Here is a 13,200-nt window from a genome sequence, read left to right on the forward strand (position 1 = left end):
CAAAGACCAAGTGCGTGACTTTTTTGTCTGACAAATTTATTCGTCATTGGCAGTGAAAGAGTTAATGACTCTTCATTCTTTTTAATTAGCTGTGAAAGGCCTGAACATGACGATAATGTAAAAAGGTTATGATGATTATTTCAAAGAAGAACAAAAGTATTCAGACTTTCACAAACAGGTAAGTGCACTTACCTGTCAAACTGCACAGCTATGTGACACCCATCAAAGGAGCTGGTTATATGGCAAACAATTACTTTCTGGAAATTAAATGAAAACAATAGATTATACATAATCTAGTGTGCCATTTCTGGATGCCAGTAATTTATCTTCCATCTATACATACATGGTGGCGGCCACACAATATTTTGAGAATTTTTAAAGATTTGCTAGCGTGCTAGCTCAACCAATCAAAAGAGCCACATTAGCCTCACGAGCCATAGGTTCCCAACTCCTGTTCTAGTTATTGGGGTGGTGTCGCATGGGCGTTCAGACCGATTGTAGAAGGCTAGACTTCACTCTTTCCAGCCAGTTTGCCCAGCCTTTTCCAGTTCGTTGCAAAAATTCTCAAAAACGTTGTGGCGCAACAACAATGGTTATATGGTTGCTTACAATAGTTTTTAACCTTTGCAATATGGTTTTAGAGTTGATCACTCTACTGAGACAACCCTTGCAAGTTATAAGTCGCGTTTTTTTTCATAGTTTGGGTGGGGGGGCGATTTATAATAAGGAGCGACTTGTGTTTTTTTCCCAAAAAAAAAAAAGAAAAAAAAGTGAAACCGCGATAAACGAACCGTGATGTAGCAAGGGATTACTGTAATTTGAATTTCAAGTGACGTCAGCAGCGCGACGCGGCGTGGCGCGGCGGTTGTATACAAAAAGGACGAAGATTGATCACGGGATGACGAAGGGCCCTACGTACTACCGGCATCATTAGCGGCTTTGTTTCTAAGTGACACGGAGGACGAAGAGTTTGAAGGATTTAAGGATTTGGAGTGACACAGAAGGTTTGAAAAACTATTATGGCTTTTACGCACGCCCGGTCCTACTCTACGGAGCTCTCTTTCACCTCCGTGGATAGAAGTCGGGGGCCGGCGCTCGGCCGGGTGGCTGTCCGGGGACGGTGGATGGGGCTTGGTCATGGCTTTTATGCACGCCCGGTCCTATTCTATGGATCTCTCTTCCACCTCCGTGGCTGGAAGTCCACGCCGCCACACGCCTGGAAGTTTGTTTTGTTAAATAAAGAGCCGTGTCAGGACAAAGATCGACTCGTCGACTTACGCCTGTAAGTTTGTTTTGTTAAATAAAGAGCCGTTTACCAAACCCACGTCTTTCCTTGAACTTTGTTAACGCTACAATATAGTTATATAGTAGATCTGTGGAATAACGACGAGGCTGACGTCAGGGCGCACGCGCGGCGATGTTGACAAAGGACGAGGAATTTGATCGATGGATTTAATGATTTAGAGTGCACAGATGGTTTGATAACATTATTGCTTATATAATAGTTATTTGATATATAATTTATATATCGTTATATGGGCCTGTGGAATATTTTTAAGTGCAAGAGCCGTCAGCGGCGCGCACGCATTTTTGACAAAGGAAAATAAGAATGGAAAAAGCGGCAAAATCACGTAAGCAAAAAGACGTGATTTTTCCACGTCTCCTGGACGTGTTGACAAAGGACAATCGATGGATTTAATGAATTGGAGTGACACAGATGGTTTTATAAACGTGTTATTTATGTAATAGTTTTTTTTAATAACTCTGAATGTTACGTCAGGCCCGTTCTACGCTCTTCGTTTGTGTTTACATTACGTTAGCATACCTATCGTTTAGCCTGTTGTTGCTCGTTCATGTATGTTCTTGGTGTTGGATTTTGTCCCCCCAAAATGCGACTTATGCTCCGGAGCGACTTATATATGTTTTTTTTCACGTTATTGTGCATTTTATGGCTAATGGGACCTATATTCCGGAGCGACTTTTAGTCCGAAAATTACAGTAATTATTGTCTCTTAATTATGGACTCCAACGCCTTATCAGTACTATTATTACTCGATCGTAGTGCTGACTTTGAAACTGTCAATCACAACATATTCGATTGCCTTGTAACCTGCGTTGGTATTTTGGGGTCAACGCTGACCTGGTTTAGTTCTCATCTCCCAGAGAGGACCCACTGCATGGCATCACAACTTCTGAGCTTCATGTTACAGGTGGTATCCCGCAGGGATCGGTAATTGGACCTTTACTGTTTAGTATTTACATGCTTCCGGTTGGTGACATACACAAATATAACAGTTTTCATTGTTTTGCAGACACCCAATTATGTATGCCGGTAGAAGTGACAAATCTGCGTGATTGCTGTAATCTTGAGGCAAGTCTTGCTGAAATTAAACAATCGATGGCTTTCAATGTCAGACTTCCAGATAAAACAGAGAAGTCGATAATTGGCCCTGCTCGTCATTACCACCAAAGGACACCACTGTAAATCTTGCTGAAAGTACAACAGTAATCCCTCGCTACATCGCGGTTTGTTCATTGCGGTTTCACTACATCGCGGATTAAAATTAAACATTAAAATTCAAAATAAAACTTCTAATTTGGAGAATTATGGCACGAATTTGCCCACACGCCAGCAGAAGGCAGGGAGTGCCCACACAATTGCAGTGCATACACTTGTATCTTTTTATAAAAAAAATTGTTATACTAATAAGATTTCTAAAAACATATTTACAGTGTTGTACCTTGTTATAGAAAAATTATAATAATAAAAGCTGTTCTAAAAACATATGTACAGTATGTATTAAGAATTGTCCATGTTATGTCTTTGATTTGAGGTAAGGTGCTTTATTTTGAAGGCCGTTTTCAGGCGATGCCACTTCCTGTTTCACGTTCGTGTACATACAGTGCATCTTACAGCGCTACAGCAGTCATTGACGATGTAAGTAGGTCTCCTAACAAGAGAAATTAACGATCACATGTCTAACCTTTAGGACAATGTAGTATTGCTCCAAATGTTGGTTTACATTCCTTTAGAGGTCCGTTTTCGCGTGTTAGCACGATCGTGTGTGTGTAACATGTAGATGTGACGTTCTGTTGTTAACCTTGGTTAAACAGGGACCTCTAGTGGTCACAAGTTACCATAGCAGCGCTATGTGCATTTTGTAGATGTATATGTAGATGTAGCTCAAGTATACAAACTGTAAATATGATTTTAGGACTCTATTATTATAACAACTTTTTATAACAAGTTACAATACTGTAAATATGTTTTCAGAAGTATTTTATTATAACAACTTCTTTTATAACAAAGTACAACTCTGCAAATATATTTTTAGAACTCTTATTAGATCAACTTTTTTTTTGGGCTGGAAAAAATCCGCGATAAACGAAACGCGAAGTAGCGAGGGATCACTGTTTTGCTAAAATCTGTCTGGTTCTTTCAGCACATGATGCAAAAATTATACATGCACGCCTTGATTTTTGTAATGTTTTATTTTCTGGTCCTCCTATGTCTAATATTAAAAGTCTACAGTTAGTGCAAACCACTGCAGCTCGACAGCTTACAAGAACGAGGGACTTCAATCATATTACCCCAATACTAGCCAACTTGCATTGGCTCCCGGTCCACTTGAGATGTGACTTCATGGTTCTTTTATTAACCTATAAAATACTGCATGGCTGAGCGACTTCGTATCTCATTGACCTAGTTGTACCATACGTTCCATCTCGAAACCTTCGTTCACAAATTGCTGGTCTTTTAGTGACCCTAATTGTGTTAATTTTTTATAGCGTGTTAATTTGCAGCATAATTCATTAATGTAATAAACACGTTTAAGTTACAGTCCTACTTTAAATCTTACAAATACTTTAAATTTTGAAATTTTCTTTGAAATACTTTAAATTTTGAAATTTTCTGCATGCGGCACGGTGGCGGCACGTCCACCTCACAGTGCAGAGGATTGGGGTTTGATTACAGGTCCAGCCTTCCAGTGTGGAATTTCCATGTTCTCTCCGTGCCTGTGTGGATTTCCTCCAGGTACTCTAGATTACTCCCACATGCAAGTAGTCCGATTGACCACTCACTGGTTGTGAGCGTGAATAGTTGTCCATCTATGTGTGCCCTGCAATTGGCTGGCGACTGATTCAGGGTCTCCCACCTACCGCCTGAAGTCGGCTGGGATAGGCACCAGAATGCCCGCGACCCTCGTGTGGAAAAACGGTTCAGAAGGTGGATGGATGACATTTTCAGCAGTAAAAAGTTAATATTTTGTCCGTAATAAACTTAATTTTCATGTATAATTATTACAAATGCATTTTACTATTTGCATACAACCAATGACAGCTCAGCTTGTGAATGCAAAGTGATCCGTGATTGGTTGTTACCTGAGCCCTCAACATGTGATGTCAATATCAGTAGGTATCATGTGGCAAAATGTGTATTTTAAAGATAATTCTACCTTGAAAAATAATTGGGCTATGATTTACTGGTCTGGCCTAACATTAAATCAAAGACAATAGAACAAAGTTACCCGCTCACTCTCCAATTTCGGTGTCTCCTCCAGGTCGTGCAAGTTCCAACTTTGGAGCTTCTGACCAATTTTATAGTTCCACAGATTCATTGTCCCATCCTACAAATTACAAAGACATTTTAACAGCAATGAAAACCAAATTTCTTCAAGCTGTTTGCTCTAGCATTTTCTTTTTATATACCGTATACAGTCGCAAGAAAATGTTTGTAAAACTTGTGGAATTACAGTACCTGGATTTCCTAAAATAAAATATGATCTGATGTTCATTCACAGAAAAGAAAAACACCGACCACTTAACTAATACCACACTAACAACTTATGTAATATTTTCATGTTTTACCGTAATTTTCGGACTATAAGTCGCGTTTTTTTTCATAGTTTGGGTGGGGGGGCGACTTATACTGAGGAGCGACTTATATGTGAATTTTTTCACAAATTTTAAAAATTAAAAAAAAAAAAAATAAATAAATAAAGTTAAACTGCGATAAAGGAACCGCGATGTAGCAAGGGATTACTGTAATTTGAATTTCAAGTGACGTCAGTGGCGCGGCGCGGCGGTGGTTTACATAAAGGACAAAGATTCGATCACAGGATGACGAAGATGACGAAGGGACCCACGTACTACCGGCATCATTAGCGGCTTTGTTTGTAAGTGACACGGAGGACGAAGAGTTTGAAGGATTTAATGATTTGGAGTGACACAGAAGGTTTGAAAAACTATTATGGCTTTTACGCACGCCCGGTCCTACTCTACGGAGCTCTCTTTCACCTCTGTGGATTGAAGTCGGGGGCCGGCGCTCGGCCGGGTGGCTGTCCAGGGACGGTGGATGGGGCTCGGACATGGCTTTTACGCACGCCCGGTCCTATTCTCTGGAGATCTCTTCCACCTCCGTGGCTGGAAGTGCCCCCTCCGGGGATGGAAGTCCACACCTGGAGGTCGACGTCGGTGCTTGGGGCCGTGTGGTGGTGAACTATTTATGTTATAGTTATTTGATATATTTTATTTCGTATAGCAACTTGTATATGTTTTTATCGTTACAGTTCAGTACTTGTTGGCTCGTTGAACTCTTGTTTTGTTAAATAAAGAGACGTTTACCAAACCCACGTCTTTCCTTGTACTTTGTTAACGCTATAATATAGTTATATTCTAGATCTGTGGAATAACGACGAGGCTGACGTCAGGGCGCACGCGCGGCGTTGTTGACAAAGGACGAGGAATTTGATCGATGGATTTAATGATTTGGAGTGACAGATGGTTTGATAATATTGTTGTTTATATGATAGTTATTTGATATATACTTTATACATCGTTATATGGGTCTGTGGAATATTTAGAATATTTAGACGTAGCGGCGTCGTTTCCATAAAGGACGATCGATGGATTTAATGAATTGGAGTGACACAGATGGTTTTATAATAATAATAATAATAATAATTCATTAAATTTGTATAGCGCTTTTCAAACACCCAAAGACGCTTACAGGGAACAAGGCAAAGACATAAATGAGGGGAGGGGGACGGGGAGGAAACAATCGGGTAAACTTAAGAAGAGGAAACCAGTTATGGGTAGGGGAGGTCATGCGCTTGGGAGAAGAGGTAAGTTTTTAGACGGGACTTAAATATGGGGAGTGTGGGTGAGTCACAGACAGACTGGGGGAGAGAGTTCCAGAGTCGGGGTGATGTGCAGGAAAAGGCTCTGTCACCGAAGGATTTGAGTTTGGATTTTGGGACTGTCAGACGTGAAGTATTGGAGGATCGGAGGGGACGGTTGGGGCAGTAGGGGACAAGGAGGTCGGATAGGTAAGTGGGAGCCAGGTGGTGAAGGGCTTTGAAGGTGAGGAGGAGTATCTCGAAAATGATATGCTCCTTCATGGGGAGCCAGTGAAGAGAGTGGAGAACAGGAGTGATGTGATCACGGGACCGGGTGTGGGTAAGGAGGCGGGGAGCAGAGTTTTGGACTAGTTGAAGTCGATGGAGTGAGTGAGCAGTGATTCCAGTGAGAAGGGAGTTGCAGTAATCAAGCCGGGATGAGATGAAGGCGTGGATGAGAGATTCAGCGGCAGGGAGAGAAAGGCAGTGCCGGATTTTAGCGATGCGTCGGAGGTGGAAGTAGGAGGTCTTGACAACTGAGCTAACATGAGGTTGAAAGGACAGTGTGGGGTCAAAAATAACGGCAAGATTGCGTGCCAGAGGGGAGGGAGTGATGTTTGAGGAGTCGATGGTGAGTGTGATGGATCCAGTTTTGTTAAGGGAGGATTTAGTGCCTATGAGGAGGAACTCTGTTTTGTCACTGTTGAGTTTGAGAAAGTTGTGGGTCAGCCATGCTTTTATTGTAGAGATGCAGGTTTCAAAATGAGTGAGGGAAGGGTTACGGGTTGGTGTCGTACGTATGTAGATCTGGGTGTCATCAGCGTAGCAGTGGAAGTCCAGATTGAGTTTGCGGATGACAGTACCAAGGGGAAAGAGGTAACAGATGAATAGGAGGGGGCCAAGAACTGAGCCTTGGGGGACCCCTTGTGTAACTGGGGAGAGGATGGATGTGTGACCGGAGAGAGAGATGAACTGGTTTCTGTTGGTGAGGTAGGAGGTGAGCCAGTCGAGTGCAGTGCCCTCAACACCTAGTTGGCGCAGCCTTTGGACGTGTTATTTATGTAATAGTTATTTGAATAACTCTGAATGTTACGTCACGCCCGTTCTCAGCTCTTCGTTTGTGTTTATGTCACGTTAGCATACCTATCGTTTAGCCTGTTGTTGCTCCATGTCTGTTCTTGGTGTTGCATTTTGTCGAATAAATTTCCCCCAAAATGCGACTTGTACTCCAGAGCGACTTATATATGGTTTTTTTCACGTTGTGCATTTTATGGCTAATGCGACCTATATTCCGGAGCGACTTTTAGTCCGAAAAATACGGTAATTGGACATACTTTAATGTTTTTATGGGGGATACCATGTAAACAGTTATAGTGTAGGATGGGTAAGGCATTGACAACCAGGAATCGAGTGGAACAGAGACTAACATTCCGGTTCTCCCGGATTACATCAGATTTTAAAAGGACAATACCAAATTTTGATTTGGAGTTAGCCGTGCGGAAGAAGCATGGACAAAGGACCAATAGAAAATGTGTGTGTGAGGACAAAGGATCTTTGCAGACCCCTCACACCCAGCTCAAAAAGTTTCCATTTGTTGCCATCTGAATGGAGGCTCAAGTCCATGAAATATTGGACCAATAGATTCAAGAACAGTTTTTATCCATGAGCAACCAAGACCCTAAATGCTGCACTTAATTGTATATACATTATTTTCTGCATTATAAAGCGCACTGGATTATAAGGCGCACCTTCATTGAATTTTTTTTTTCTCCACATATAGGGCGCACCGGATTAAAAGACACATGGAATAGAAGCTACTGCACCAAACTGGGGTTGACTAGGGTTGCGTTCTGCATCCACTAGATGGAGCTGTGCTAAAGGGAATGTCAACCCAGTCAATGAGGTAAAATCCAACTCCCATTCCGTATGAAAGTGATACGGTTTTGGCTTCTTACTTGGTCCAGCAACCCCACTCATTTTTCATTGTCATAAACTTTCTTTAGTTTAAAAGCAAAAAGCGAGTGTGCATTGATGCGTAATGCGTTGATAAGCTTATTGGCTTTGGTGCCGGGCTTGTGTATGTGCAGCCAAATAGGCTGCGGTGAGGGGGGACGGTTCACTGTGATTGCCTCTCGACAGGCTGACCTGTATGTCAATCAAGCGATGGGATGGATTCTAGCCTATAGAAAAATGTGTTTTTTTTAAATGTCATGCGATCCACCAGTAGTAGCTTACTTCAGTGACGCCCCTGACCACGGTTGCCGTAATGCTGAAAGCGATGCGACCTTGTAATTTACTTGTTGTACTGAACCGTAGTGCGTCGTGTACAACCAGTATATATCAACAAATTCATCAATTGATCTATATACAAGGCGCTCTGCATTATAAGTCACACTGTTTTTTTTTTTGTAAATTTGAAGTTTTTAAGTGCGCCTTATAGTGAGGGAAATATGGTATAGTATTGTCTTTATTGCAAGTTCTTTGTAAAATTATAAAACTGACCTTGCACTGTACTGCGGAGCTGGTCCTATCTTGTCATGCATCTAGTACAGGGGTGGGCAAACCTTTTGACTTGCGGCGGGCCGAATTGGGTTCTAAATTTTGACCGGGGGGGCCGAACCAGGAGCAGATGGATGTAGTGTTTGTGTGAAGTGATATAAATGACATGTAAAGGTCATTGCATAAAAGGTTTTGGCCTTTAGTAGTTAGTAAAGCATGGATATTTAAAAAAGCTTTTTGAAAACAAATGCATTTATTGACAGCATTAAAAAAATATTTCACCAAAAAACTACTATCACTGATTCTCATTACATACGACACTGTTATTATGAATAACAGTTTCCATCACTTCACCGCCTGCAGGTCAGATCTATGAAAGATATTTATCTTCTTTTTTTTCTCTAAAGTCCCAATGATCGTCACACACATCTGGGTGTGGTGAAATTTGTCCTCTGCATTTAACCCATCCCCGTGTGATTTTGATCCATCCCCTCGGGGAGCAGTGAGCAGCAGCCGTGCCGCGCTTGGGAATCATTTGGTGATCTAACCCCCCAATTCCAACCCTTTATGCTGAGTGCCAAGCAGGGAAGCAATGGGTCCCATTATTATAGTCTTTGGTATGACCCGGCCGGGGTTTGAACCCACAACTTTCCAGTCTCAGGGCAGACACTCTACCACTAGGGCACTGAGCTAGTCTTATGAGCTTATGAGGCGAAATCACAACACACGGCAAACATTCTGACCAAACACATCATCTTGAAGAATCAGTGAAAGAATACATCTAAATGTAATAAACAAATCAAAACGGCAACACGGTGACGGATATCTGAAAATCAGAGCAGAGCTTTAACTCACAAACACCTGGTGACAGAGGTGAGGAAACGGGAAACACTTAAAGTCGGCCTTAAAAGCTTTAAAAGTTCAGATTAGTCGAAAACAGGTGGTGCATCAAAAACTTGTCTCTGTACTAGACTTTTGATCCGCAGTTTGTCGATCGGACCAAATTAAGCTCCCTGCGCACTGAGCTCCACTTAAATTTTGGAAAGTCCATTAGGACTTTAAAAATATTTTCTACATTTTAGCGACCGCTCTGTCACAATTGCGACCAGCGCGGTGCAGTTGCGCGGTCGGCGACGCGGTACGGTCGCGCGTTCGGCGGTGCGCTGCAGTTGCGCGATCGGACAAAATTAAGCTCCCTGCGCACTGAGGTCCATTTAAATTTTGGAAAGTACATCAGGACTTTAAAAATATTTTCTAAATTTCAGCGACGGCTCTGTCACAATAATGCGACCAGCGCGGTGCAGTTGCGCGGTCGGCGACGCGCTACGGTTGCGCGTTCGGCGGTGCACTGCAGTTGCGCGATCGGTCAAAAATGCGCAAATGAAAAAATGCTTAAAAAAGGCGTTTTTTTTTATTGGAACAGAGTACATTTTTTTCCTTAATTTGTAATGGGGAAAACATGATTCGGAATTCGAACAATTCACTTCTCGAACAGCCTTCTGGAACGGATTGTGGTCGAAAACCGAGGCTCCACTGTATATGTTATAGTTATTTGATATACGTATGGTTTGTGTATAGTTATATAGATAGGCCTGTGGAATAAGTAAAACCACAACTGACGATGAGTCTGACGTCAGCGCCGCATGTACTTCTGGAGTCAGCAGCGGCGTTGTTTATAAGTGAGACGGAGGACAAAGAAGATTTGATGAATTTAATGATTGTTGAGTGATGTGGTTTGAAGTGGTTATACAAACTTGTTATGCATGTTATAGTTATTTGAATAACGTCAGGCACGTTCTCAGTTCCTCGTTTGTGTTTATGTAACACAGTTCTTGGTATTGTATTTTGTAAAATAAAGTTCCCCCAAAAATGCGACTTATACTCCGGTGCAACTTATGTTTTTTTCTTCTTTATTATGCATTGTACGGCTGGTGCGACTTGTACTCCGGAGCAACTTAAAGTCAGGAAAATACGGTATATGCACGCACGTTTCCTTGATTGTTTTGGCACTGACTCCACACCTGCTCTCATATTTGCTCTCCAGCACATCAAGTTTTTATAGTTAGAATCTAATTACATTAATATAATATGTAACATATTTAGTAGTATTTATGAATTAAGGGTTATTTTCATCAACGGATAAGTTTCTTCCCTTCCGTGAGTCGTCACCTTATCGTGGTGGAGGGGTTTGCGTGCCCCTATGATCCGAGGAGCCATGTTGTCTGGGGCTTCATGGTAGGATCACCCATGGCAAAAGGGTCCTAGGTGAGGGGCCAGGCAAAGCACGGCTCAGAAGACCCCTAAGGAAGAATACAATATATGGACCTAGTTTTCCCTCGCCCGGACGCGGGTAACCGGGGCCCCCCTCTGGAGACAGGCCTTGAGGTGGGGCTCGAAGGCGAGCGCCTAGTGGCCGGGCACAGCCCGAAAAGAAAACGTGGGTCCCCCTTCCCATGGGCTCACCACCTGTAAGAGGGGCCAAAGCGGTCGGGTGCAAAGCGAGATGGGCGGTGGCCAAAGGCGGTCCGATCCCCGGCTGCAGAAGCTGGCTCTTGGGACATGGAATGTCACCTCTCTGGCTGGAAAGGAGCCTGAGCTGGTGTGTGAGGCAGAAACGTTCCGACTAGACATTGTCGGACTTGCCTCCACACATAGTTTGGGCTCTGGTACAAGCCCTCTCGAGAGGTGTGGACTCTCTTCCACTCTGGAGTTGCCCACGGTGAGAGGCGTCAAGCAGGTGTGGGCATACTTATTGCCCACATTGGGTGACGGGTCCTGACTCTTGTTTGTGCCTATGCATCGAACAGCAACTCAGAGTACCCACCCTTTTTGGGGTCCTTAGAAGAAGTGCTGGAGAGCGCTCCCTCTGGGGACTCTTTTGTTCTACTGGGTGACTTCAATGCTCACGTGGGCAATGACAGTGAGACCTGGAATGGCGTAATTGGGAGGAACGGCCCCCCCGATCTGAACCCGAGCGGTGTTCTATTATTGGACTTCTGTGCTCGACACGGATTGTCAATAATGAACACCATGTTCAAACATAAGGGTGTCCATGCGTGCACTTGGCACCAGGACACCCTAGGCCGCAGTTCGATGATCCACTTTGTAATCATTGGATTTGCGGACGCATGTTTTGGACACTCGGGTGAAGAGAGGGGCGGAGCTGTCAACTGATCACCACCTGGAGTGGGTTGCGCCGATGGTGGGGGAAGATGCCGGTCCGACCTGGCAGACCCAAACGCTCTGTGAGGGTCTGCTGGGAACGTCTAGCAGAATCCCCTGTCAGGAAGAACTTCAACTCCCACCTCCGGCAGAGCTTTTCCCACATCCCGGGGGAGGCGGGGGGCCATTCAGTCAGAGTGGACCATGTTCCGTGCCTCCATTGGTGAGGCAGCAGACCGGAGCTGTGGCCGTAAGGTGGTCGGTGCCTGTCGTGGCGGCAATCCCCGAACCCGCTGGTGGACACCGGCGGTAAGGGATGCCGGCAAGCTCAAGAAGGAGTCCTATTGAGCCGTTTTGGCCTGCGGGACACCAGAGGCAGCTGACAGGTACCGGATGGCCAAGCGGAACACGGCTTCGGCGGTTGCTGAGGTAAAAACCCGGGCGTGGGAGGATTTTAGCGAGGCCATGGAGAATGACTTCCGGATGGCTTCGAGGAGATTCTGGTCCACCATCCGGCGTCTCAGGAGGGGGATGCAGTGCGCCGTCAACACTGTTTACAGTGGAGATGGCGTGCTGCTGACCTCGACTCGAGACGTCTTGAGTCTGCGGGGAGAATACTTTTAAAACCTCCTCAATTCCACTGACACACCTTCCATTGTGGAAGCAGGGCCTGGAGACTCTGAGGTGGACTCTCCAATCTCTGGGGTCGAAGTCACTGAGGTAGTTAAAAAACTCCTCGGAGTGGATGCGATCCACCCGGAGTTTTCAAAGGCTCTGGATGTTGTGGGGCTGTCCTGGTTCACATGCCTCTGCAACATCGCGTGGACATCAGGGACGGTACCTCTGGATTGACAGGCTGGGGTGGTGGTTCCCCTCTTGAAGAAGGGAGACCGGAGGGTGTTTTCCAACTACAGAGGAATCACACTCCTCAGCCTCCCTGGTAAGGTCTATTCAGGGGTGCTGGAGAGGAGGGTCCGTCGGGAGGTCAAACCTCGGATTCAGGAGGAGCAGTGTAGTTTTCGTCCTGGCCGTGGAACAGTGGACCAGCTCTACACCTTCGACAGCATCCTCGAGGGGGCATGGGAGTTTGCTCAACCAGTCCACATGTGTTTTGTGGACTTGGAGAAGGCATTTGACTGTGTCCCTCGGGAAGTTCTGTGGAGGGTGCTTTGGGAGTACAGGCTGCCGAGCCAAATGATAAGGGCGGTTCGGTCCCTGTATCACCTATGTCAGAGTTTGGTCCGCATTTCCGGCAGTAAGTCGCATTCGTTCTCAGTGAGGGTTGGACTCCGCCAAGGCTGCCCTTTGTCACTGATTCTGTTCATAACTTTTATGGACAGAATTTCTAGGCGCAGCCGAGGCGTTGTCCGGTTTGGGGACCTCAGCATTGCGTCTTTTTGCAGACGACGTTGTGCTGTTG

General features: G+C 44.5%; 1 protein-coding gene across 4 annotated transcripts in view; it reads right to left on the reverse strand.

Moving 5' to 3' along the window:
- The window catches only part of wdr4 (WD repeat domain 4), a 103,566-nt gene that overhangs the window by 55,006 nt on the left and 35,360 nt on the right, over positions 1 to 13,200 (reverse strand). For 3 of the 4 annotated variants that reach the window (XM_037280664.1, XM_037280662.1, XM_037280661.1), the window contains 2 exons: positions 4,530 to 4,628; positions 193 to 257 (listed from right to left, as the gene is read on the reverse strand). In XM_037280664.1, coding sequence (XP_037136559.1) covers positions 193 to 257; positions 4,530 to 4,628 — 164 coding nt within the window. The remainder of the gene's footprint in view (positions 1 to 192; positions 258 to 4,529; positions 4,629 to 13,200) is intronic. The other variant, XM_037280663.1, reaches the window with a different exon arrangement.

Source organism: Syngnathus acus, chromosome 21 (assembly GCF_901709675.1).
Source record: "Syngnathus acus chromosome 21, fSynAcu1.2, whole genome shotgun sequence".
Taxonomy (NCBI): domain Eukaryota; kingdom Metazoa; phylum Chordata; class Actinopteri; order Syngnathiformes; family Syngnathidae; genus Syngnathus; species Syngnathus acus.